The sequence below is a fragment of the Panthera onca genome, chromosome C1 (genome assembly GCF_046562875.1).
Source record: "Panthera onca isolate mPanOnc1 chromosome C1, mPanOnc1 haplotype 2, whole genome shotgun sequence".
Lineage (NCBI taxonomy): Eukaryota > Metazoa > Chordata > Mammalia > Carnivora > Felidae > Panthera > Panthera onca.
Window position 1 is genome coordinate 34,728,221 of NC_138346.1, and position 26,317 is coordinate 34,754,537.

At 40.2% G+C, this 26,317-nt stretch overlaps 1 protein-coding gene across 1 annotated transcript in view; it reads right to left on the bottom strand.

Moving 5' to 3' along the window:
• Nucleotides 1–26,317, bottom strand: part of CASP10 (caspase 10) — a 32,284-nt gene that overhangs the window by 5,809 nt on the left and 158 nt on the right. The window contains exons 2-7 of the mRNA XM_060622937.3: nucleotides 24,626–24,979; nucleotides 22,733–22,826; nucleotides 17,044–17,179; nucleotides 13,432–13,541; nucleotides 3,907–4,015; nucleotides 2,017–2,515 (exon numbers count right to left, since the gene is read on the bottom strand). Of these exons, the coding sequence (XP_060478920.1) occupies nucleotides 2,017–2,515; nucleotides 3,907–4,015; nucleotides 13,432–13,541; nucleotides 17,044–17,179; nucleotides 22,733–22,826; nucleotides 24,626–24,972 (1,295 nt within the window). The 5' untranslated portion in view covers nucleotides 24,973–24,979. The remainder of the gene's footprint in view (nucleotides 1–2,016; nucleotides 2,516–3,906; nucleotides 4,016–13,431; nucleotides 13,542–17,043; nucleotides 17,180–22,732; nucleotides 22,827–24,625; nucleotides 24,980–26,317) is intronic.

Here is a 26,317-nt window from a genome sequence, read left to right on the forward strand (position 1 = left end):
TCAGACGAAAAAGAGCACTTCCTGGATTCCATACAGGAGGTAGCTTGTGAGCCTGGGCTTGCAGGATATTTAACATTTACCAAAATGTTCCAAGGATGGGCAATTCATACCACTGGGGGAAAAAAAAAAGCAAGGCTCTGGAAATAGAACTCAGGTTTGAAGCATGGTTCCATCACTCGTGGACCCGTGTGGTCTTAGGCACGGTCACTTATTTCACACTAAATATGCCTCTGTTTTCTCAGCTCTAAAATAAGGACCATAAGAATACCCATTTTAGGGACTGCCATGAGAAGTAAATGAAGTAAATTTGTGTAAAGCACATAGAAAACTGGCTATAATATTCCACTGACCATCATTTTTATTATTATTAATATTGCCACTACTTATCCTCATCATCATTGCTATGTTCAAGGGACAGCAGGCCCTGCCTGGTTCTTAGTTCTTACACCCTGTCTCACACCAGCTGTTCTCTCTGCCTCTGGATCATCCTGTGGTTGACTCATCACCACTCAGTCTCACTTGAAATATCACCTCTACCAAGAAGCCTTCTCAGGTAGCTCCCTGCCCCATTCTCTATAATATCTTGTTTGCTTTCTTCACAGCAGGTATCACTTCCTGAAATTATCTTATTAATTTAAATATTTACCTTCTTACCTTCACTTACCCACTGGTCTATAAGCTCCATGGAGAAGACATTCTGTCTCCCTTGTTCATAACTTACCCTTAGCCCCTAGCTCGGTACCCAGGACAGTACGCACACAGTAAGTCCTTGATAAATCTGCCTTGTCCTCAAAGTCATAGGACATTGGTTTTTGATGGCTATGGTGGGGATGGAGGGATTAATGAAGAAGATGGAAAAGCTAAGGTTGACTCAAGGTTCCAATCCTGAATTCCTAGTTTCGAATTCCCAGAACACTTTGACCATTCCTTAAAATGTGAATTCAGGAGAAGAAGACAGATAGAAAGGGCTGGAAGATGAACTGAGGACTATGCATACTGAATATGAGCTCCAAGGGCAACAAGGAGGTGGGATGTCTGGTAGGCTGCAAGAAATGTATTGGACCGACCCTAAGAATGAGATTCACTCAGTCACTCATTGGTCCAGCAAATATTTATCAAGCTCAACAATATATCAGCTACTGTGTCAAGTGCTAAGGACATAAAGTTGAATGAAATAACTCTGCTCTCCAAAAACTCAGAGATTAATGGACCAGAGATGGCAACTTTGGAGACATTTTCATGGAGGTCAAGCGGCCTCCAGGGTATAGCTGAAGCTGCCCAGAGCTATAAAGAACATAGAATGGGGTACAGGGCAGAACTGCAATGAAGACCCATTTCCAGGGTACCAGGTAAGGAGCACGTGGTAGATACAGATGGAAAGTTGTCAGAGCAGTGGCAGGAGATCAAACGTATAATGCCAAAGGCAATACATAGGCACTCAGTAAACATGAGTGACTGATAAATAAATGAAGGAACAAATAAAAGGTCCTCTTACCTTTATTTATACTGTTTCCTTCTGCCCAGCATTTCTTTCATCTCAATTATTTACCTAACATCTATTTGTCATCTCTAGAAGCTTTCCCTGATCCTTCAAATCTGGGTGAGGTACTAGTTCTATGTGTTTCCATAACACCTATGCTGTATAATGTGTATTTGCCACAGGGAATGCTCTTCCCCCATCTATTCTTTCTATCTCTCTAGACTGTGAGCAACTCGAAGGCAGGGACTGTTTTGTTTTTTTTCAATTCTGTATCTTCCTTTCCAGTTATATGCTAGCGCTCAACATAGGTTTATTGGATGGATAAATGTTTGGATGGATGGACAGATGTTTGGATGAATGGGTAGATGGATGACGGATGAATGGATGGATAGATAGATGGGACAGATGGATGAGTAGACTGATGGATGGATGGACAGACAGATGCACAGATGGGTATGTGAAGAGACAGACGAACAGGTAGGTAGATAGATGGATGGACAAACCGGTAGGTATATAGTACAACTCAAACATCTCACCTTGGGACCAAGTTCTTCAGATTATTATACAGAGACTGAATATACCAGCTGCCTTCCTCTACATGCCGAAAGGATACATAGCCAGGGACAGTGGCCAGGCCAAGAAGGAAATCTGCATCACTGGGAACACTGGCCAGAAGGGAAGGAGTAGGAGGTGAATGCTCGGAATTTATAGCATCTGCTTCAATGGATACAGAAGGTTGTATCTCTTCACCCTGACAGGCCTGGATAAAAAAGAGTTTGGGTTTATGAGCCAGGCCAGGGCACTGCTGGGCTGTGAAATGAGACATGATCTCCCGAATGGGAACAAGGGCCTCATCTGAGGAGTAGACAGCTCCAAATTTCCCATGGGTCAGAACACAGAACACAAAGCAATCTCCATCAGCATGGCCTGGATGACTCTTATATTCCTTCAGAACCTCATCTAGACGTCCTTTGGTCACATTATTATATATATGTACGCTGAACCCCAGCCACTGAAACACACGCTCCAAGCACTCTGTTAAAAAAAAAAAAAAAGGAAAGAAAGGGGAAATAATAAAATGAGATAGAGTAAAATGAAACAAAATTAAGGGGTGGAACAATGTTAATAGTTATAAAACTTGCACAGCAAGTAGCCTGAAGCTTGGGTTTTTATTTTACTTTCATAACAATAAAATTTTATTATTTACCTACCTTCTTATAGTACCCACAGCACTATCACAATGGTCCTGAGAGTCAGCAGAGGCCACAGTTTCATCCTACTTAACAGATGAGGAAGCCAAGGCCCAGGACTCACCCACAGTCACAAACTAGTTTGTGGTGGAGCCACAGCTCAAACCCAGTTTTTTTGTTGCTGATGCACCATACTTTCCCCCAACCCACAGAGCTGTACATGGTCAGGGACTCCTTTTGCTCTTTCAGCAGATTGGTAATACCCCAAGTGCTATGGTCTTCATGTTTGTGTCCCCCTAAAATTCATATGTTGAAATCCTAACCCCCGAGGTGAGGGTATGAGGAAGTGGGGCCTTTGGGAGGTGATTAGGTCATGAGGGGAGAGCCCATAAAGAGACCCCAGAAAAAAAAAGAGACTCCAGAAAGTTCTTCTGCCATGTGAGGACACAGCACAAAGACTGCCACCTAGGAAGCGGGCTTTCACCAGGCATCAAAATGTCAGAGCCTTGATCTTGGACTTCCCAGCCTCCAGAACTGTTAGAAATAAATGTGTGTCATTTATAAGCCATCTAGTTTATAGTATTTCATTACAGCAGCCCAGGTAGGCTAAGACACCTGGGATATACAAGAGGCTTAGAACATTTATATTATCCTTACATTTAAATTTTTTTAATGTTTATTTATTTTTGAGACAGAGAGAGAGAGGGATAGAGAGACAGAGCATGAGTGGGGGAGTGGCAGCGAGAGAGGGAGACACAGAATCCAGGAAGGCTCCAGGCTCTGAGCTGTCAGCACAGAGCCAGATACAGGACTCCAACCCACAAACCCTGAGATCATGACCTGAGCTGTAGTCAGATGCTTAACCAACTGAGTCATCCAGGTGCCCCATATCATCCTTACATTTAAATGGAAGATAGGGGCACCTGGGTGGCTCAGTTGGTTAAGCATCCGACTTCAGCTCAGGTCACAGTCTTGCGGTCCGTGAGTTTGAGCCCTGCATCGGGCTCTGGGCTGATGGCTCAGAGCCTGGAGCCTGCTTCCGATTCTGTGTCTCCCTCTCTCTCTGCCCCTCCCCCGTTCATGCTCTGTCTCTATCTGTCTCAAAAATAAATAAACACTAAAAAAAATAAAATAAATGGAAGATAAAAAATTACAGAAAGAAAATATGAAAACTAAAAAAAAAAATGATTTTAAGATCCCCAACTTGCATCTTATAGACTATTCAGACTTTCTTACCAGCATCTCTATGAGTCCCTGGTCGATCTGAGAGTGAGGTAAAGCTGTGGTTATTAACAACAACACAGTGGCCTCTGTGCTTCCGATCCATTCTGTACACAGCTGCTTCCTTGAAAGAAGAAGAAATAGAATGACTTATTAGGGAATCCTCATTTTAAGGGTTTAATGTTTCTAACCAATCACTTCATTTATCAGTACCAAAGGCTGAGAGTTCTCAAGGCTATGGTCCTGGTCTAGAATTACTCAATTAAGTCCAAGGTGAAATGCCAGGTATTGATTAAAATTCAGACTTCATTTGGTTTGACTGCAGAATGTCAATTAGCAGTGTTAAATAACAGAATATGTAATTTAACTTCAGCAAATCAAGAGCTTATGCAAAAGCATCTTCCTTTCTGTTTTCTTTTTTGTTTCTGTGTTTTTTTAGAGAGAGAGAGCTAGCACAAGCCAGGTAGAGGGGCAGAGGGAGGGAGGAAGAGAGAGAAAGACAGAGAATCTCATAAGCCAGGTAGAGGGGCAGAAGGAGGGAGGGAGAGAGAGAGAGAGAAAGAAAGAGAGAGAATCTCAAGTGGGCTCCACGCTCAGCACAGAACCCAACGCAGGGCTCGATGTCACAACCCTGGGATCATGACCTGAGCCAAAATCAAGAGTCAGACTCTCAATTGACTGAGCCACCCAGGCACCCCACATCTTCCCTTTTGGATTAGCAAAGTGAAGGAAGCATAAGTAAGGATCTAACAAGACAATAAAGATATCAAATGTTTATTTCTTTTTCAGATGGTAAGATTCTGGAGTGATCTGACTCCCCTGAAAACAGAAAAGTCTCTTTTGTAGAGATCACAGTGAGAATTTTAAAATACGTGCCATTATTTCTGAAGGTTATTGTGTTTACAACCTGTTTAGCATGTAATTACAAGTGAGCTGAGTTGGCTCCAGTGGGACCTGTGTGTGGCTGAAGTGATCTCCTAAAAACATGGCATATCTTTGATCCAAGCAGAAAAGAAGTGGCTTCAGTCAATAGAAAAGAAACTCCCCTACCTGGAAATAATTCAAAGGCTGTGTGTGGCTGTAATGGCAACAGCATTGCCTCCATAGGCAAAGGTGAACACACTTCTGATTGTTTCAGAAAAAGGTGGGATAATCACAGAGACAGAAACAAGAACAATGACAGAAACAAACATCTCTGAGCCCTCAAAGTCATTAAGGGATGGACCCTAGCTGGAGAAGACCTTTGTGCTGGTTTCAGAAGTTAAAGTCTCAACAGATGCTCCCAAGATCTCTATGGAGACCAGGGTTTCTCTGTCGCCTTGAAAGAGAAGTTCTCAGATTCTTCAAATATCTTTCCCCAAACATTTAGATTTCCTTACAGAGGATGGGTTAAGAGTCAAGATCACGTGAATCAGCTAAAGTATTTCTGGCAGAAAGCTTGGCTGGGTTGAGACAGTATCTATCTGTTACTGGATATAGACAGGCTGGACGGACACCAGGAAGAGGAGGGGGAAAAACAGAAAGCCCAGAGAACCCAGTCTGGGTAGGGCAAAAATCAGACCACAGCCCAGAATTCATTTAGCCATGTCTTTGGCATCGGCTAAAGATCGCATTCCTCTGAAGTGTTCCTGCAAATTTCTTGGTTCCTCTAAATATGAATCCACCACAGATGAAGCCAGTGATGCGTTGTCACGTAGCAATACAGGAAAATGAAACTTGAAACTTTTCTTCTCCCACATCCAGCAAGTTTTCAGTAGAATCCAGCAAGCTCTGCCCTTGTCTCTAAGGCTTGAGTTAGTTATTAACTATAGTTAAGGGTCACTCCTGGGTGCACAGCTCAGGCTGAGTGAATCCAGCATCCCCAGACCATAGAACACAGCCAAAAGGGGCCAAACTTCAGCTGTACACAGCACCTATAAATTCCTCCTCACCTTGGGAGAAGGTAATACTGCAAGAAAGCCATGTTCAAACTTCCAAACCACAGAATTGCAAAACTGAAAGAAACTCCCTTATTTTTCAAAGAAATGAAGCAATCGCCTGAGCGCCTGAAGCCACACTGTGTTAGAGAATCCAGCATCCCCAGACCATAGAACACAGCCAAAAGGGGCCAAACTTCAGCTGTACACAGCACCTATAAATTCCTCCTCACCTTGGGAGAAGGTAATACTGCAAGAAAGCCATGTTCAAACTTCCAAACCACAGAATTGCAAAACTGAAAGAAACTCCCTTATTTTTCAAAGAAATGAAGCAATCGCCTGAGCGCCTGAAGCCACACTGTGTTAGAGCCAGGTCTTCAGAGGGTGAGCTCTGGAGTCAGACTCCTGGGTTCAGATCCCAGCTTCACTAGTGGGTCCATTTAGGAAGTACTATATCCATTCATTGAGTCTCCACTTCCTTGTCATTAAGTGAGAATAACAGCAGTACCTACCTCTGGATTGGAGGATTCAATGAGATAAGCCCTAGAAAGCTCTTAGGACAGTGCCTGCCTGGCACATAACAAGTGCTCAGTAATGGTAACTCTAATCAACATTGTATCACGCACTTTCCTGCTTAGGCAGAAAGCAGAGATTCCTGGGAATGTGAAGTGTTTGGACTCTGAAGTTTAAATTTCCAGAAAAAAAAAAAAAAAAAAGGAATCGCTTCTGATAAACTTTACATATCACAGGGAGACTACACCAAAAGCGTGTTCATAAGCCGTTTAGCTCTGTAGCAGATTCTGTAATATTTTCCTAAGGTTATGATTTTGGGGCAAAGATCCAAGGCACTAAATACATCATTGCCAAGTCCCTCCCTCTGTCATCTCTCACTCTGAAAAATACAAGCAGTATCTGGAGCCACACTACACCAGATGTTCCCAGAGTCAACATTCTGCTCTGTCATGCTGGCCTGTGGGTTTCAGCCCTACCAAGTGTTCCTTCCCTCCTTACAGAGGGTGATCTAATTCTGAAGGGTAGAGGGAGAGCAGATGCCAGCATTCCCCAGATGCTGTGGTGCAAGGGTTTCAGAGTACAAACCACCCATTTCTCTCCATTCTCCCACAGAAAAGCCTGGTAGAATCCATGCCTGAAATGAGATAAGAAATGAATTCTCCACTAATTTGTTACCTTTCTCCCTCAAAACATCTCAAATTGCTTGGTAACTGTCATATGTTTCTATTCCTGCCATACTGATCCAAGTTATATAAAGTGTATTAGAAACATCTACCATAATTCCTCATGGGCTGATCTTGCCCAGAAACCCTCTGTTGAGGAAACAGGAAATGAATGAAATGCAGGAAATCCACACAGTTAGGATGAGGGTCAAAAAGCTGGACTTGATGCAAAGAACAGACACTTAATCCCCAGCAAGTTCAGCAGCAAGTGACAAAAAAGAGAATCATCTCTCTCCTTTCAGAGGAGGAGGCTCACAAAGACACAGTGGCAAAAATACAATATGACATATGCACAAAGATATTTATTCATTGCAGCATTATTTGAAATAACGAAAGACCAGAAATAACTCTAATGTCCACCACTAGGAAGTGGGCGAAAGAGCTGTGGAGCAGGATGCAGAAGATAATTTCTGTACAGGAGATCCCGTTACATGAAGGAAGTCAAGCGAAAAACAGTATTTTAATGGGGCACCTCATTTATAATAAAGGGGACAGATGGCTGGGTTTTTTTCAAAAGTAACAACAGGATAAATAGAAAATAAACTAATAAAAAAAGGTAATCTACGGAGGAAAGGGAAGAGGGGCAAGAATGCAATGGAGCCTCCTCTGAGTATACTCTCTTGACAGTTTTTACTTTGGGCCTACAGAAACATTTTATATTATTAAATGTAAGACTGAAACATAGCCTAGGGTCCTCACCTTTTGTGCATGCTCTACCACATTCACTCCACTCCCAAACCCCTTGCCCTCAGCCTGCAGCAGAAAGTCTCAAAGGGGTTCTGGGGAGGGGTTAACACTGCCACTTGGCCACATGGGGCGCAGCACCAGACCTGTTTGAGGTGACCGGCAAGTCATCCCCAAGTTCCTGGAGGTGCCTCCCTGCTGGAGCCCACCAAGCTTCCGGCTGCAAGAGAGGGACTTATCTTCAAGCCAGACCAAAGCCACACAGCCTCACTCCCAGGCTGCACAATACCAGAATTTCCCAACTTTGATGAACAAATGAAAAAAAGAACTTTAGTTTCACTCTCTAAAACACTTCCGGCCTTTCTTTTTGCAAGCCGTATTTTCCTTCCTGCAAAATGCTAATTTCTCTCAGCGACATCCAAGGACCAAGCAGGCTGTTTTCTGGGTTTATCCAGCTGGTTTTGAAAGCAGTTGAGTGAATTTTCTGGAATTAAGGGCAACACAGATACAGCAGCAGGCTCTGCCCAGCATCCCCAGGACCCAGGTTTCCTTAATTTGTCTCCTTCCTTGTGCTGATAAAATCAGCCAGAACAGGGACTAGAAATAAGCTTTAACGTCAGCCTGCTCTTTCTCTGAAAATGCTGCATCTTCTGTTGACACCCTCCCAAACTCTGTGTCAGAGAGGAATGAATGAATGAAGGAAGGAAGGAATGAATGAACGAATAGATAACTGACCCACTGCCTGGACATGCTCAGTCTTCTTTCCACTGTTTTCAAATAATAAGGGTCCAATAAGTCCTTAAAAAGAAGCTGATATTACATCTCTTCAACAGAAGAGCATGAAGAGAAAATGCAGAATAACAGAAAGCATTAAGATAACAGAAAAGCATTAAGAAATCATATTCCACATTCAAATATATTGATTTGGTTTTTAATGTAAATCAATTTAAATAATTAGGGGTGTTACTTGAAATACAGTTTCTTCTCATTAAATGCAATGGTTGGTAGTGCTCTTTTATGTAAGAAAACCTCTAAGGTGCTAATGAAACATGATATGATTTACCAACTTTCATTTTATCCAGGGCCAGGATTGCCTAGATAACTTTTTTTTAACATCCCAAATACTCAAACTTTATTTTATTTTTTTATTTTTTCTTCCAAGATTTTATTTAAATTCAAGTTTGTTAGCATATAGTGTAGTATTAGTTTCAGGAGTAGAATTTAGTGATTCATCACTACATCTAACCCCCAGTGCTCATTACAACAAGTGCTCTCCTTAATCCCCATCACCCATTTAGCCCATCCCCCTACCCACCCCCTCCAGTAGTCCTCAGTTTGTTCTCTGTATTTAAGAGTCTCTTATGGTTTGCCTCCCTCTCTGTTTTTATCTTATTTTTCCTTCCCCTCCCCTATGTTCATCTGTTTTTTTATTTCTTAAACTCCAAACATAAGTGAAATCATAGAGTATTTTTCCTTCTCTGACTTATTTCCCTTAGCATAATATACTCTAGCTCCATCCACATCATTGCAAATGGCAAGATTTCATTCTTTTTGGTATGTGTGTATCACATCTTCTTTAGAAATTCATCAGTTGATGAACATATGGGTTCTTGCCATAGTTTGGCTATTGCTGATAGTGGTGCTATAAATATTGGGGTGCAGGTACCCCTTTGAATCAGTATTTTTGTGTTCTCCAGATAAATACCCAGTAGTGCAATTGCTGGGTTGTAAGATAATTCTATTTTTAACTTTGAGGAACCTCCATACTGTTTTCCAGAATTGCTGCACCCGTTCGCATTCCCACCAACAGTGTAAGAGGGTTCCCCTTTCTTTGCATCTTTGCCAACAACTATTGTTTCCTGAGTTGTTCATTTTAGCCATTCTGGTAAGTGTGAAGTGGTATCTCATCATGGTTTTGATTTGTATTTCCCTGATGATCAGTGATGTTAGCATCTTTTCTTGTGTCTGTTAGCCATTTGCTTGTCTTCTTTGGAGAAATGTCTGTTAACGTCTTCTGTTCATTTCTTAACTGGATTATTTATTTTTGGGGTACTGAGTTTTATAAGTTCTTCATAGAACTTATCCAATATGTCTTTTGCAAATATCTTCTCCCATTCCATAGGTTGCCTTTCAGTTCTGTTGATTGTTTCCTTCACTGTACAGAAGCATTTTATCTTGACGAAGCCAAAGAGTTCACTTTTGCTTCTGTTTTCCTTGCCTCTGGAGACATGTCTAGTAAGAAGTTGCTACAGCCAAGGCCAGAGAGGTTGCTGCCTGTGTTCTCCTCTAGGATTCTGATGGTTTCTTGCATAAGTAACTTTTAAGACACCTTCTGACCCTGAAAGTCTAGGAGAAGGCATGTAATATGAGGTGCTCCCTCCCAAAGCCTCCTATACTCTCAGCACCACGACAACTCCTCCCATCTTTATCTGGCCATAGCCAGAATCCTCTGAGGTCAGCAAAATAGCAGCGCTCTACATGCCAAGGCTGAGCTACTCCCCTTAGAAACTACTGAATTTCTAAGAGGCAAAGAGCAAAGTCGTGTGTGTGTGTGTGTGTGTGTGTGTGTGTGTGTGTGTATTTTCTACATGCACAGAAGTATCTGAGCACACACAAAATTAGTTGAAAAAGTAGGTGCAGAGAAGGATTAAGTTTAGCGGGCAAAAAAACTTTTAGAGAAGAAAAGAGGGCTCTCGCATATAGCAGAATGCTGAGTGCTGACTTATAAAGGTAGAGAAAATACTGGAGTTTGAAAATCATTGCTTTTCAACCAACATAATAAAAATTGAATCACACTAGGATCATTAATGGATACTAAATCTAGGGGAAATTCTTGATGCAGAGTGGGATATTTGTAAAGTCTCAAAATGTCTCTCTACCACTTGCTTACTAGTTGCAGGGGAGAAATAGTAACTATACAAAATTAACTGTATAGTGAAGAAATCAGACAACACCTTGACCAAACAATCAAAATTACCATCACAAATAGGGAGCAGACGGACACCACTGCTTCCAGGTGTGATGCCCTGAGAAGAGTACATCATTTAGGTAATATTCCTGCCAGAATATTTAAGCTTGAAACAAATCACAGGCAATACAACGCACACCAAAAATGAGGACAATTCTATTTTTTTAATAAAAGGTGGTAGTGAGGGTGACAATATTCTTCAAAAATGTCAATGTCATAAAGAAAAGTTGTTCAAGATTAAGGGAGACTACAGACACATGACACCTAAATACAATAATGATCCCAGATAAATTATGTGTTGGAGGGGGAAAAAACTGTAAAGGATATTATTTGATCAACAGAAAAAACTGAAATGTGGAACTTCAATTTGGTGAAAGTATTGTATTAAGTAAACTTTACTGGCATCAATAACTGTACTATAGTTTTAAAAGAATATCCTTATTCTTAGGAAATACATAGTAAATATTCAGGGGTAAAGAGTCATGATGTGTGCAAGCTACTCTCAAAAAGTTTGGAAAAAAATTATGTGTGTTTAAATAGATAGATGATATATAGGTAAATAGGTAGGTAGATAAAGACAGAGAAAGAAAGCAAAGGCTAACACAAATGGTGTAAAAGTCAACAACAGGTAAGTGAATCTGGTAAAATAGTACACAGTGTTCTTAGTATTACTCGCATTCTGTCAACTTTTCCATAAGATTGAAATTATTTCCAAATTTAAAAATAAAAAATTGTAACTGTAAAAATATGAAACCATGAAAGTAGTAAAGAAGCTATGAATGAATTTTTAAGAATAAAAAATAAAACTTCCACAAACAATCCAATTAAAAAATGGGCAAAAGGACTTGAATAGACATTTCTCCAAGAAGGATAACACAAATCGCTAACAAGCACATGTAAAGATGCTCAACATCAGTAATCATTAGGGAAATGAAAATCAAAACTACAATGAGATACCACCTCATACCCATTAGGATGACTACTATCAAAAAACGAGAAAATAAAAAGTGTTAGCAAGGTTGTGGAAAAATTGGAACCCTTATGCTTTATTGGTGGAAATGAAAAATGATACAGCTGTCATGGAAAACAGTAGGAAGGTTCCTCAATAAATGAAATACAGAATTACCATATGATCCAGCATTTCCCCTTCTGGGTAAATACCCAGAACTGAAAGCATGATCTTCTGGGTAAATACAGGAACTGAAACCATGATTTCAAAGAGATATTTGTATACCCATGTTCATAGCAGTATTAATTCACAATAGCCAAAAGGTGGACGCAATCCATATGTCCATCAAACATATGTGCATTCATTTATGAATGGATAAACAAAATATGGTACATACACACAATGAAATATTATTCAGCTTTCAAAAGGAAGAAAATTCTGACATGGTTGAACCTTGAGGACATTATATAAAGTGAAATAAGCCAGTCACAAAAAACAAATACTATATGAATCCACTTATATGAGGTACCTAGAGTAGTCAAATTCACAAAGATAGAAAGTAGAATGGTGTTTGCCAGGGGCTGGTGGGAGGGAGGAATGGGGAGTTACTGTTTAATAGATATTGAGTTTGAGTTTTGCAAGATAAAAAGAGTTCTGGAGATTGGTTATACAACAATATAAATGTACTTAACAGAACTGAACTGTACACTTAAAAATGATGAAGATAGTAAATTTTATGTTGTCTTTTATCACAATTAAAAAAAGTTCCAAGGCCAAGATAACTGCATTGATACTGATAGATGTTAGCAAAATAAAACTGCCCAAGTCAGCTGGTAAGAAACATTAATTCCAGGGAAGAATGTCATATGTGTCTTCCAAGGATCATGATCATGTCATAAGAAATACACTGCTCCTAGGTTTCAGCACGAAGAAGAAGAAGAAGAAGAAAAAGAAGAAGAAGGAGGAGGAGGAGGAGGAGGGGAGGGAGGAAGGGGAGGAGGAGAAAGAGGAGGAGGAGGAGAAAAAAGGAAAAAAAAAGAAAATGAAACAGATTGCAAATTTCCCAATGTTTTCCCTCTATCCACCCTTCTATTGCTGGGCACTAAAGGAACCCAGTTCTTGTTCTCTGGAAAGGACAGGCTACATAATTTGTAGGGCTCCATGCAAGATAAAATGTGAGGCCCTTTGTTCATACATAAAGAACTGTTTAAATTTTTTTTTTATTTTATGGAAAGAGAGAGCAGACGTGAGGGGCAAAGAGAGAAGGAGAGAGAGAGAGAGAGAGAGAGAGAGAGAGAATCCCAAGCAGGCTCCACGCTCAGCAAGGAGCCCGATATGGGGCTTCTATCCCAAGACTCTGGGATCATGACCTGAGCTGGAATCAAGAGTCAGATGCTCAAATGACTGAGCCACCCAGGAGCTCTCATTATTAAGAATTTTAAAACAGTGACAGCTGAGCATTAGAAAAGCATGGGCAATGTGGGACTGCACAGGCTGTACATTCAGGAAGCTGGCCTTGATCAAATTGCACAGATAAAACAATCCATTTCAAAGCAATCCAGTGGTGTACTGGAGTCAACTCAAACCAGCTAGTGAGAGCCATTTGTCAGATTTTCAGAAATTCTGCAATAACCTGAAATCAGCCATAATGGGAACACTTACCCCAAACACTACAAATCAGAGTCTCTCTCCTCTCTCTCTTTTTTGTTCTTTCTTTTTGGAATAGGGAATTGAGGGTGGAGAGTAGAGCTGGTCATTAAACATTTGCCAACACATCATTGAACCTACCTGTAAGGCTCCAAAGAATTGGTTAACATCTGAACGAGAAAATAGTTCTTCCTCTCCTTTATGCAATGACTCAGTTTCCTGGTCAACAGGAGGTGTCACTACCTGGGAGGCTGGAAATAGAATCACAGACAGTAAAACAAAAATCATCTTCTGACTAGTAGTAATCCAAGGTAACCAATCATCACAAGATATTATTTTATAGGGACCTGTAGATTTGTAGTGCCATTTACTTAAAGAGGCCTACATATATACCTAGGAAAAAAAATGTGAATTTATAAATTGTTTTTCTTTATCATTGTATTTTCATTCCTTGTATTATTATATTTCATTTCTTATTATGTTTGTGTTTTTATTCTTTTTATAATGTTACTAGTTCCTTAAAATTACCATATACTGTACTAAATACTATTTCAGAATGTATGGTACTTAATGTGTCAGATAATGGCCAAGAGATAACAAAGGCATTACCTCAAAAAATAAAAGCAGAACTAAGACCATAGTAAAAAAGATAAAGAAGAAAAAAAGGAAGGGAGGAAAAGAAAAAAATCAAGAAAAAACACTCAAAAGTGGTAATTAAATAAATATGGGGTTTTTTTAATAATAAACATGTTATGTATATAAAGTTATTTCTATGGAACCATTACTAAGAATGAGCTATGTCTGTATTATGTTCATAGGAAAATATCAGCTATATTAGGTGGGAATAAAGAAAGTTATATATGATTAGCATGATTTTATTTAAATATATATGTATTTATCTATCTACACACACACACACACACACACACACTCACAAACTGTCTCCATATAGAAGAAAGGCTACAAAAATATACTCCAGTGATTAGGTCTGGGGACTGGCCAGCAGTCGATAAACTCTATTGTCATTATTTGAATTTTTATTTAATTTTATTATAATTATGATACATTACTTTTAATAAGAAATTTAAAATACTAAAGCAAACACCAAGACTCAAGAAAACTTAGAAAAGTATCCAGGCAGTCCTTAAATAGAGCTTGTGTTCTAATCAGATACAATGGACTTTGACGTGGGCGTCTGGGTAGCTCAGTCAGTTCAATGTCCGATTTTGGCCAGGTCATGATCTCGTGTTCATGAGTTCAAGCCCTGCATTGGGCTCTGTGCTGACAGCTCAGAGGATGAAGCCTGCTTCAGATTCTGTTTCTCCCTCTCTCTCTCTCTGCCCCTCCCCCACTCACGCTCTCTCTCTCTCTCTCTCTCTCTCTCAAAAAATGAATAAACATTTTTAAAAAGTGGACTTTGCCTTTGGATCACATTCATTTACAGAAAAGTCTAAAATCTGCATACCTACTATTTTTTCAGTCCTTTAGTCCTTAATCCTAAATGGCAGAATTAAGCCCAAACTCTTAGGGCTACAGAAAGTCAACACTGAAATATTAATTGATATTTATGATATAATAATAAATATGTATTTGGTCTCTGCCCTCCTTTTCCTGGCACGCAGCTCCTAAAACCCTTGGAATCTCTGAAGTGCTAAGCATCTTTTGCTATAAGATGCTAATAAGATGACTGGTGATTGGGGGCTCCTGGACAGCCTCTAGAGGGGGGCTACTTGCCAGTAGTCAAAGGGTTAGAACTTTCAACCCCACACTCAGACCTCTGAGAAAGGGAGAAGGCCTAGAGGTTGAATAAATCATAACGGCCAATGATTCAATCAACCATGCCTACATATGAAGCCTCCATAAAAATCTCTAACTGAAGGAGCTTGGAGAGCTTCCAGGTTGGCAAATACGTGGAGATGCTAAGAGAGTGAGTTGCCTGGAGAGGGCCTGGAAGCTTTATCTCCCTTCCCCCATACCTTGCCCTATCCGTTTCCTCCTACACTTGGCTGTTCCTGAGTCAAATATTTTTATAATATATAAGTAATCTAGTAAACTGTTTTCCTGAGTTCTGTGAGCTTTTCTAGCCAATTACTGAACCTGAGGAGGGGCTCATGGGAACCATCAGTTTGTAGCCAAGTTGGATACAAGCCGTGAGTATTCTGGGGACTCGCTAACTTGTGACTGGCATCAGAAATAGGGGGCAGTCTTAGGGCACTGAGCCTTTAGCCTAATTTAGTTAAGGTGTGTACTAACTCTGGTTAGTGTCAGAATTGAATTAAATCATAGGACACCAAGTTGGTGTCTACAGAGAATTAGAGAATTGGTTGGTATAAAAAAATCCTACCCATCTAGGTCAGAAGTGTTCCAGAAGTGTTGGTGTGATAATAGTAGAGGAAAACTTTTTTTTTTATTTTGACACCCAAAAGAGATCACACAGCAGGTAGGTTGTAGAAAAGAAAAGTCAAAATTAGAATTCTTCTTCTGATATAAAGCTCAGGGTTCAAGATTCACTGAGGCATTTACTACATAAACACTAGAGTGCTTTCTCCAGAGTTCAAATATCCAAAATAATTTGACCACCTACCCTGCTCATTTTGTGTGGGGTACTAGCTACAGGAAAATGGCAATGTAATTTTAAAAAAATCTCTGCATTCAGAATTCAGTAATGATTCCAAATGTATTTTTTATATCAACTCTCTGCTTTTTATTTCTCACTTGATAACTTTGGTTAGAAGAATCATTTTTATTTTTCATAACTTTTACTTAAATTATACATTTATTCATTGCCTTATTATTGTTTGAGATTTTATCAATTTAACAACAGTATATTTTGTCTCTCAACTCATTGCGTATTTACAGAATTCTTAGAAGTTTCCTTTTAGCTAGTTTCGTTTTCAACCAAAGACATTTGCACACCAGATTAACTCACTGAACTAAAATATGGGTGTGGCATTAAAGCTACTCATGCATTTTTATTTCAGCTCTTGTTTAACACTGGAGAAACAGACCTGGAAAAACACAAATATTTACCAACCAGCTTTGACTTCCACGCTGTGCTATTACCTCCATATAATACGACAGCAATACAACCTTTACAAGACAGGATTAAAGAAAAAAACAAGGAAATAAAATTCTTCTCTGTTAGTAATTTCTGAGAATATGAACGTTTTCATGACTTTCTGACAAACATATTCATAGCAACATGTTTTACGCTATGCCAGACATGCATTTTACAGGAATTACTTCATTCAGTTCTCAAAACACTCATGAGGTAGATAGTATTATTATCCCCAGTTTACAGATGGGGAAAGTGAAACACAGAAAGGCTAATAAAAGAACCACTGAATCATTAATAAGTGGAGTCCTGGCAATCTGACTCCATAGACCTCATTCTTCATCCTTATGCTATTCTGCCTCCTTCTTTTTTGTTATTTCATTCAAAATTATTTTCTCTACTCTCGCCCCACGGATGAATGAGAAAAAGACATTTACCTAAACCTTTTCTTCATTAGAATATAAGATCCAAGACAGCAGAAGCTTTGCTGTATACACTACTGTGTCTCCAACTTCTAAAACTCTGCCTAGTACAGAGTTCGCATTCAATAAATATGTCTTAAATGAGCAGATGGGGAGAGAGTTCTGGCTTTTCTAAGACAATATCATCAGAGTGATGAGTAAACATCATTAATGACCAGTTAGTTTAAGAATTCCCATGGTCTTGTGCAAAGAAGCAAGTGTAAGTAAGCTAGTTACCTTTCTCTCTCTTATATTTTTCTATCTTTCTCATAAGGTTAGGTACAACTTTTCTGCAGAGATCCTCCAGTAACATCAGATTATCTTCATCTATTAGAGCTTGTTTCTCCAGATATGCCAGGAAACTTAGAGAGGTCTGCAAGAGAATCAATGGAGTCACATTTACTTGCCCTCTGAGGATCCATTCATTCTTTAAACATTACCTGCATGGCCTCTAGTAACTAGATTTTGCAATGATGAATAAGGCAGAGTGTTTGCCCCTGAGGGGTTCAATCGTATGGGGGAAGGTGGATTACCAAGTAAAATATACAATCTATATTAATACCAAATACCAAATATATGTAACTCACTACATACCAGGCAGTGCTTGCTGTACATTAACCTCAAAAACAAGCCAATGAGGCTAGATCCTATTATAATCCACATTTTAAAGATGAAATAACTGAGGTTCAATCACTTGTCCAAGGTCACAGAGCCAATAAGTGGCAGAGCTGGTATCTGTACCTGGCAGTCTGATGTCAAAGTCTCTCTTATTAACTAACCATTGAACTAGACTGCCTGTCACTTACAGCTGTAAATGATATAATTAGATTAGGGCAGCAGCAAAACAGAAGCACCAAAGAAACAAGAGGCAAATATTTGGTATTTGAAAAGAAAAAAAAAATTTCTTAAATACTGCTGGGAAAAAAACACAAATCAGCTAGTATTATTTTAATATTGAAATACATGTGGGGTGGAAGGTATCATATTCTTTTCAGTAAATAAGGCTTCTCAATGTATTAAGCTGGTTATGAAAAAATATACAGGGACAAAATTACATTAGAACCCACAGAAAAGAATAGCTGCTTAGAAAGGAACCTCTGGACACTATCCCACTGCATACATGAAGCATCAGCAGAGTGGGAACTGGGAGAAGTCTCCAGATATATGGAACAGTTGAACGGTTAAAAAGGGACAGTGTGTTCAGGAACACTGAGAAGGAAGCTTGAGTGCAAACACTGAGCGAGAGCTAGATCATGGCTAGAACTGCGGGCTGGTATCAGACCACGCAGGAACATACAGTATATGAGGAGTTTGGGCCAAGTGTCCCACGCGTCAAGGAGTGGCAGAAGTAGTTTTTAAGGAGGACAGTAACATGAATACATTTATTTTTAGCAGAAGTTTTGAAATAGGTTGGAGAAGGAAGTGGATTAGAGAGAAAATATTGGCAAGAGGTACTGGACCTGAGAAACAGTTCTGAAATAGAATTTGGTGAGTTGTGCAGATCAATTGGGAATGGGTGAAAAAGATGACTTAAAATGGTGGTATCACTCATTTATTCATCATTCGTCTATTCCACATAGCAGGCTTCACAAAAGCTGCACATGGGAGAGAACTCTTTTTTTTCATTTATTTTTTTTTATGTTTATTTTTGAGAGAGAGAGATAGAGCATGAGCAGGGAAGGGGCAGAGAGAAGGGGAGACACAGAATCTGAAGCAGGCTCCAGGCACTGAGCTCTCAGCTCAGAGCCCAATGCGGGGCTCAAACTCACAAACTGTGAGATCAGGACCTGAGCCAAAGTCAGATGCTTAAATGACTGAGCCACCCAGGCACCACTGGGAGGGGATTCTTGAAGGATGACTATGTCTTCACTGCCAGCGTGGAAAAGGACATTCCAGGCAAAGAAAACCACATGGGAAAAGTGATGTGAAACTACAAATCTGGTTATGAGGAGGTTCATGTTGGCTTCAGTACGAGCAGTTTCATTGGAGTGATGAAGTTGAAGTCATATTGAAATGCATTGATATGTGACCCAGAGTTGACTTAGTGGAGAAAGAGCGCATACAAACTATTCTTTAAAGAAGCTTGGCAGTAGAGGGAGGGAGGGAGAAAGAGCAATAACAGAAGGATGAGGAAGGGTTACTGAGTGTGTGTGTATGTGTGTGTGTGTTTTCAAATAAGGCACTCAAGATGTCAACAACCAAGGAAAAGAACAGAATTGATTACTTGATTTCTGTTCTCATCTGATCAAAGAGAGATTATAATTTTTTAAGACATTCCAGAGACAGGGCTCCTGGGTGGCTCAGTCAGTTAAGCATCTGACTCTTGATTTCAGTTCAGGTCATAATCTCACAGTTCATGAGTTCGAGCCCTATACCAGGCTCTGCACTGACAGTGTGGAGCCTGCTTGGGATTATCTCTCTCTCCCTCTCTGCCCCTTGCTCACTTGCACCCTCTCTCTCAAAAACAAATAAATAAATAAAAGAAGTGTGTGTGCCCCCACGTGCAGCCCTAGCACACCAATAGCTTGGCCCAGGAATAAAGCAGGAGAGAGGAGCATGTGCAGGAAGATTCATCCAGAGCTGATCAGCTGGGCAAAGGGGTCAGAGGGAATCTACCACACAAGGGTCTGTGGTAGGTCACAGGCAGATGAGCTCTCTCTGAACCTCAAAACAGAAACCCCATTTTTTTAAACTTTCTTTTTTTTTAAGTTTACCTCTTTTTAAGAGAGAGAGAGCACAGAAGGGGCAGAGAGAGAGGGAGAGGGAATCCCATGCAGGCTCCGCAACATCAGTTTGGAGCCCAATGTGGACTTAAACTCATGAACTGTGAGATCATGACCCAAGCTGAAGTTGGATGCTTAACCGACTGAGCCACACAGGCACCCCGAAACCCCATTTTTGACAGCATCCTACTAAGGGTGAAGAAAAGGGACTAAGACACGATTCCAGAAGCAATGATAGAAATTCATTATAACTTCGTGGAAAGTTCATTGGATGTTTGGTAAATGACACCTTCTATACGCGCACACACACACACACACACACACCACGCAATTTAAATGGAGTCTGTACTTTAAGAACACCACTCTGGTTAATACTAGCAGGAAGTGTCTGAAACCTCTTTTGTTGTGCTCCTTTGCTAAGCTAGTAGATTTGGGTGTGGTTTCCTTTACATCCAACGTCCTAAGTTGATTGCTACTCTGAGAACGGATTTCCGGACTGTTGTTTGAGTCTTTCAGCATGTGTAAAGACAGCTATTCTGCTATGAACCTGTAGAAAGTTATCAAAAAGGAGCCCTAGAACACCCTACAAAGGTCATTTCTCTAACTCTGGAGAGACTGTGTGAATTTAGAACATTTCCTTTTTGACTGAGGGAAGTTCAGGCCCTCCCCACCCAGCTGCTAAATAATTTATTTCAGTAACAAAAGTCTTTGCAATTGCAACTGCAGATAATGGAGTCTTATTAAGCCCCCATATAGAAACTCATCTAGCTGCTTAGAGACTGTCCTTTACATACTTCAGAAGGCTAGCCTGATCTCAAAGTCCAGTTGAGATCAACCTGGATTATCTCAGGTATATAACTCACCCACAATTCTCACATGACAAAATAGATCTCCTTCGAAATAAAGCTGAGATCATTTGGAACCCAAGAAGGAAGTGTGCTTTTCCTGAATCTGACCGGGTATTTCCATAGTTCTATGCCACAGCGAAATACAGTGATTTCTCCCTTTACTCCTGTACTGAATGAGAAAAGCATAAAATCATTTGGCTGCCTGACCATGGGCCTTAAATGACTTAAAAGCTAATTTAGCAGGGGGCAAAATGTTTGGAATACTTCTGGCAACCAACCACAGATGGCTGCAAGCTAAGGTCTAAGACCCATGAGGAAGTACAGGAAGAAATACATCCCCCAGTTTTTCCTAGTAGAAAATCACGGCTTGGTGTGGAGCATATCAGGGATTCCTGCCCATCTCCTCATCCCTCATCCTGCTGTGGGGAGTATGGACTTCTGTCCATGACGCAGAGAGAAGTGTAACCACAGAGAGTGGGTTCATTTTATTTATAAACCCAGACACTAGAGAAATCACAAGAGGATGTTCCAAGCTAGGAGAAAATATTATCAGAATAATCTGGAGCACTTTCAAACTACAGGAAATCAATGTGGAGACATTCACACTCTGAATCCAGCTGCCGATTTGCAGGAAACACAGGGGAAAGAGGAGCACATTGAACTGTACCAAGCACACGCAATCAGCAAAACTCAGACTGAGGGAAATTCTACTGGCCAGGTGTCCTGGGGTTCTTCAACAGACACATTTTAAGAAAAAGAAAGGGATTGGGGGGAAGATGGTTTAACCTACAGATTAAAAGACACTCAAAAGAAATAAACTGGCCAAGACTAAACTTGACATCTAGGGATGCACAGGTAAATGATAAAGTCGTAAAGACACATAAGAACATTGTTACCATAAAAGCCAAAACAGTGGTTTCTTCTAGCGGGTGGTAAGTAAGGGGCTGTGATTGGAATGGGACAAGTGGAGGGGTTTCTAGAACAGCTGGCAAAATTCAAATTCTTGACCTGGGTAGTGGTTTCAAGAGGATTAGCCTTATAACAATTCTTTAGTCTGTATGTGTATTTTATTCATTTTTCTACACTTGTGTTTTGTTGGGGTTTTTTTTAAGAATAAAAAGATAAAAGAAAAAAGTGTAAAAAAAAAAAAAAAAAGAAAGAAAGAAAGATATCAGAACTTCCAGAGAGTATCTAAGGGAAAAAATTAGTAGATTGTGACAAGGGGCAACAAGTATAAGAATGTTATTAGTGTATCTTTGCACAACCCCATTAGGGTGGCTTAGTTCGTCCTGCTAATCTCTCCAGTCATTCATCATAAAATCACATAAAAGCAAGGGTCCAGGCCATTTTCTCAGAAAGAGAAGGGAAAGATTGTATCATCCCATTCATTCATGCTTTCATTCAGAGCACCATTTTGTAACAGATTCTACAAGGTTCCGGAGCTATAACAATGAGTAAGACTTGGTCACCAACTCCAAGGAACCCACACCCAACTTTTAGAAGACAGGAGGAAGCCTCCATAAGTGACTAATCAAAAGACACAGAGGGTAAAATCCCTGAGGGGTATGAAAGAGGGAAAAAAAAGATCTTAAAAAACTGTAGCCTAAACAAAATGAACCTGTTCGGGTCTACAGGTCTAACACCAGGAAATATATTTAATGAATTCCTTACATAGTCCTCATTTGACCTACCCCACCCACCCACCTCCTCATTTCCTTACTGTGCCCGACACATTTCTATATGGTAAAACACAGTGGGTGCCAATAGAAGTTAACAATTTACTACCTGATTACTATGTGCCAAATACAGGCCCCTAAAGTTTTACCCACATTATTTCATCCAATTCTCCCAACAGTCCTGGAAGGAAGTAGTGTAATTGTCTACAATATGACACATGAGAAAATGGAGACTCAGAAAGGTTCAATCACTTGCCCCACATCGAGGCATTAGTCACAGAACCAGGACTAGAATCCAGGCCCATCCAACACCAAAGTCAATGTTCCTAAGCACTGTATGGTATCATCTCCTACAAATATAAACCCTTCTTGAAGACCCTTTCCAGCATATTCCCAACACTGATTAAGGCAGTGCTCACAGGGGCACATGGATGGGTCTGTCAGGAAAGCGTCTGACTTTTGATTTTGGCTCAGGCCATGATCTCAAAGTTTGTTGAGTTCAATCCCCAACTCAGGCTCTGTGCTGACAGCATGGAACCTGCTTGGGATTCTCAGTCTTCCTCTCTCTCTCTCTGACCTTCTCCTATTCACAATCTCTCTCTCTCTCTCTCAAAAATAAATAAACATTTTTTTTAAAAGGCAGTGCTCACAAATACCCCACTCTTTATGACCCACTTACCATCTGGATTTTGGGAATCGATTCCCTCATAAGGAAGACCATGTCCTTTAAGTTCTCTGAGCCGATTCCCTCTGACAGTTCGTACAGCAGGTTTCTAAGACATACATCCAGAGAGACAAGTAAAGCCTCACACTTGCAAAGGACAGCACAGTAAATTGAGTGCTTTTTTATATACATTTTCTCTCATTTGAATGATCACACCCTGTGAGCAGATAATTTCAAATCCCAGTGTATAGATTCAAAACTAAAACTCTAAGCTTTAAGTGGCCTATTACATAAAGATAACATAATAAGCAGTAGAGGCAGTCCTTCTGATTCCAAGTCCAGTGCTACTTTCCATCCCACTAGGAAGATGTAAAACTCAATGTTGGCATGCCTTCCCATCTCCTGACCGCATTCTAGGAATTCAGGCTTACTTTATAGGCCCTCGTCAGAGAGGACTTGATACCATTCTATAGAAAGTCCACTGTTGAAAAAAAAGGAAACTATCCCAGCTTCTGGAGAGTCATGTAACTGACCACCAGAAAAGCTGAACATTCCATTCACACACTAACACCTCTGTATGCCAGAGATCTTAACCAGCGGAGTGGAAATAATGACTTCCAGAATTCCCTCACTGACTCAAGTATAGCTCAGATTCTGGGAGCCACTTCAAGGAGGGAGACCTGAAGGATTCTAGTCACCCCAGCCATAAAATAACACTTCAACTCTTCCTTGGGAAGTTCTCTAATGTAGATACGTCAGTGGACAATTAAAAACCGTATTGACTAAGTCCTGGTGATGTATTGTACAACATGGTGACTACAGTTAAACAACACAGGTGACCCTTGAACAACACAGGTTTTAACTGCATGGGTCCACTTGAACTTGGATAAATACAGTACAGTACTATAGATGTATTTACTCTTCCTTATGATTTTCTTAATAACATTTCCTTTACTCTAGCTTATTCTATTTTAAGAATGCAATATATAATACATGTGACATACACAATATGTGTTAACTGTTTATGTTATCTATGGGGTTTCTGGTCAACAGTAGTAGTGAAATTGGAGGGGACTCAAAAGTTTTGCTGGATTTTTGGCTGTGTGGGGATCAGCACCTTAACCCCCACATTGTTCAAGGGTCACTGTACTGTGTTACATATTTAAAAGTTGCTAAAAAAGAAGATTCTAAAAGTTCTCACCACAAGCAAAAAAACTTTGTAACTATGTGTGGTGATGGATGTCAAACTTACTGTGGTGATCATTTCACAATATATAAATATATCCCATCATTATGTGGTACACCTAAAACTATTACAATGTTATAGGTCAATTATATCTCAATTAAAAAATTTAATTAAATAAAAAAAATAGTGTTATCTAAGGTCTGACCCATTATAGACCTAATCCCTATATTTCACCCCTTGTGTAAAACGTCTATATTTTACCCTTCTGGGTTTCATACAAAAGGGTATGAACATTTAAAACCGGACATGGCATAAATGGTGTCCTTCCCTACCTCAGAGACACATCCCCCTTTTCATTTTGCTTACTCGGCCCCACGCATGCATTATCTCCTTTCAAATCCCCGCAATGACTCACAGGAGGAAGGGCTGTCTGGGAGTACAGAGGGTAAAAGGAAAGCGCGGGCCCTGCTATGCTGAGGCAGGCTTCATTTGGCGGTGAGAAGCAAACCAAGGGAAGCCACTACCAGGCCCAGAGCTTTGCTGACCTCCCAACTTTTCATCTCATTAGTGCTGGAAGCTGAGAGATCTCCTGGTTTGGAAGCATCCAAGGAGGTAGATAAGAAAAAGATCTTAATCCCAACCTCCTTTCAAAGCCCAGTGGCCCGAATGAACACTAGCTAGATGGAAAAACCCCCCTGTCTTGATCACAGACCCCTCCTCACCTGAACAGAGAGACCCTCCTTCGGGTGGGCAGCAAACTCTCCACTTGCTCTCTGCTTTGGCGGAGGTACCGCAGCAGCGAATTCTGTTTGAGTATATAGAGGAGTTCTGCTAGGAAGAAGGGGTCTTCCTCACTCAGCAGCTCCCCTGCCAACAGATGACCAAAAATATCCGAGGCTGAGCTGGACTTCTCCAGCTTCTTGTGGGAGATCCAGTCTCGGCAGAGAAACTTCAAGCCCTCCACATCTTGGGCCTCCAGGTTTGAATCAATAATCAGAAGCTTCTCACGGAAGTTCACTTGACAATTATCATCTGAACGGAACCTCAAACTTTGACCTTGAGATGTCATGGCCAGCCTGAAAGAGACAGAGAGGTGGGGCAGCACATAAGAGAAAAAGGATCCACAGAACCCCACTTCCCCAGCCTCCTCCATGTCAGGCATTAGAATTTCCTGGAAGTGCTGAAAAATAAAAATTCCTGTGAAATTATTTCAAAAACCAATAGGCAAAAAAAAAAAACCCAAAAAACAAAAAACAAAAAAAACCAACCTTCAACCACAGCACTTCTATGTTAACCCTTCTGGAGGTCTGGAAGGAGCTCTTTTTGGAACTCAACCTACTTTTCTTTCTCCCAAATCAAAATGCCCCTGGTGGGCGCTAGTCAAAAGGGAGAATGACAAAGCACAATTTCTCCCTGTTAGAGCTCTTAATTCACTTCCACCAAATGGCAGAAATAGTGCTCAGATTTATGCCTTTCATTTTAGAAATAAAGCAGTCTCGGGTTTTATATTTCATAAGTGTCTACCAATTTAAGGATGAGGTAACACTGCTAACCATAATGGGACAGGTTTGTATCTCACAAAAAAGAGAAGCCATAATCCTAGACTCCAAAGGGTGGTTTTAAACAAGAGTTGCTCAGATCAGTGAAGGAAGTCACAAATAATCTAAATCAATATTTCTACCGGATTAGTTCATAAAGTTCATATGGTATTTTCTATACCAAATTCCATTCGAATCAAAGGAGCAATGAAGTGATAAAATTTTTCAGTGTAATATAATTCGTACTATAAGACCTCAAGGTATATACTCTCTTTTCGAAACTGAGCTATTTAGAAACAAGAAACCACTTTCTAAAGGAAGAACATAACAAAACACAATATCGATAACAAAAAATGGTTATACCTAGGTGGTATAATTACAAATAACTTTTCTTCCAGGCTCCTCTCTGAGTTTCTCAGATTTTCTGCAACAAACACACATTACTTTTGTTGTTAGAAAAAGAAAACAGAGAGGTGCCTGTCTGGCTCAGTCAGAAGAGCATGCAACTCTTCATCTAAGGGCTGTGAGAACAAACCCCACATTGGGCATAGAGCTTATTTTTAGAAAGAGAGAGCAAGAAAATAGAAAATGTTATTTTTAATGTGATCATCCATGGGGTCTTTCCTTCTGGAAGCAGCCTGTGATACCAGAAACCAAATGAATGGCTTTTTGGAGATGTCTTCCTATTCCAAGGTAGCATACGTTTGCCTTGCAGTTTCCCGAAGATTCCAATCTATAACTTTAGTGAGTCTAACAGGCTTTGTCTCCATTTGTGGACTAGCATATTTCTGCCAGTAAAAGTCTGTGTTGGAGCTTTCCTGGGACTTTTTAAACCTTCATTTTCCCTGGCATGGCTAATAAATCCCGGCAGAAACA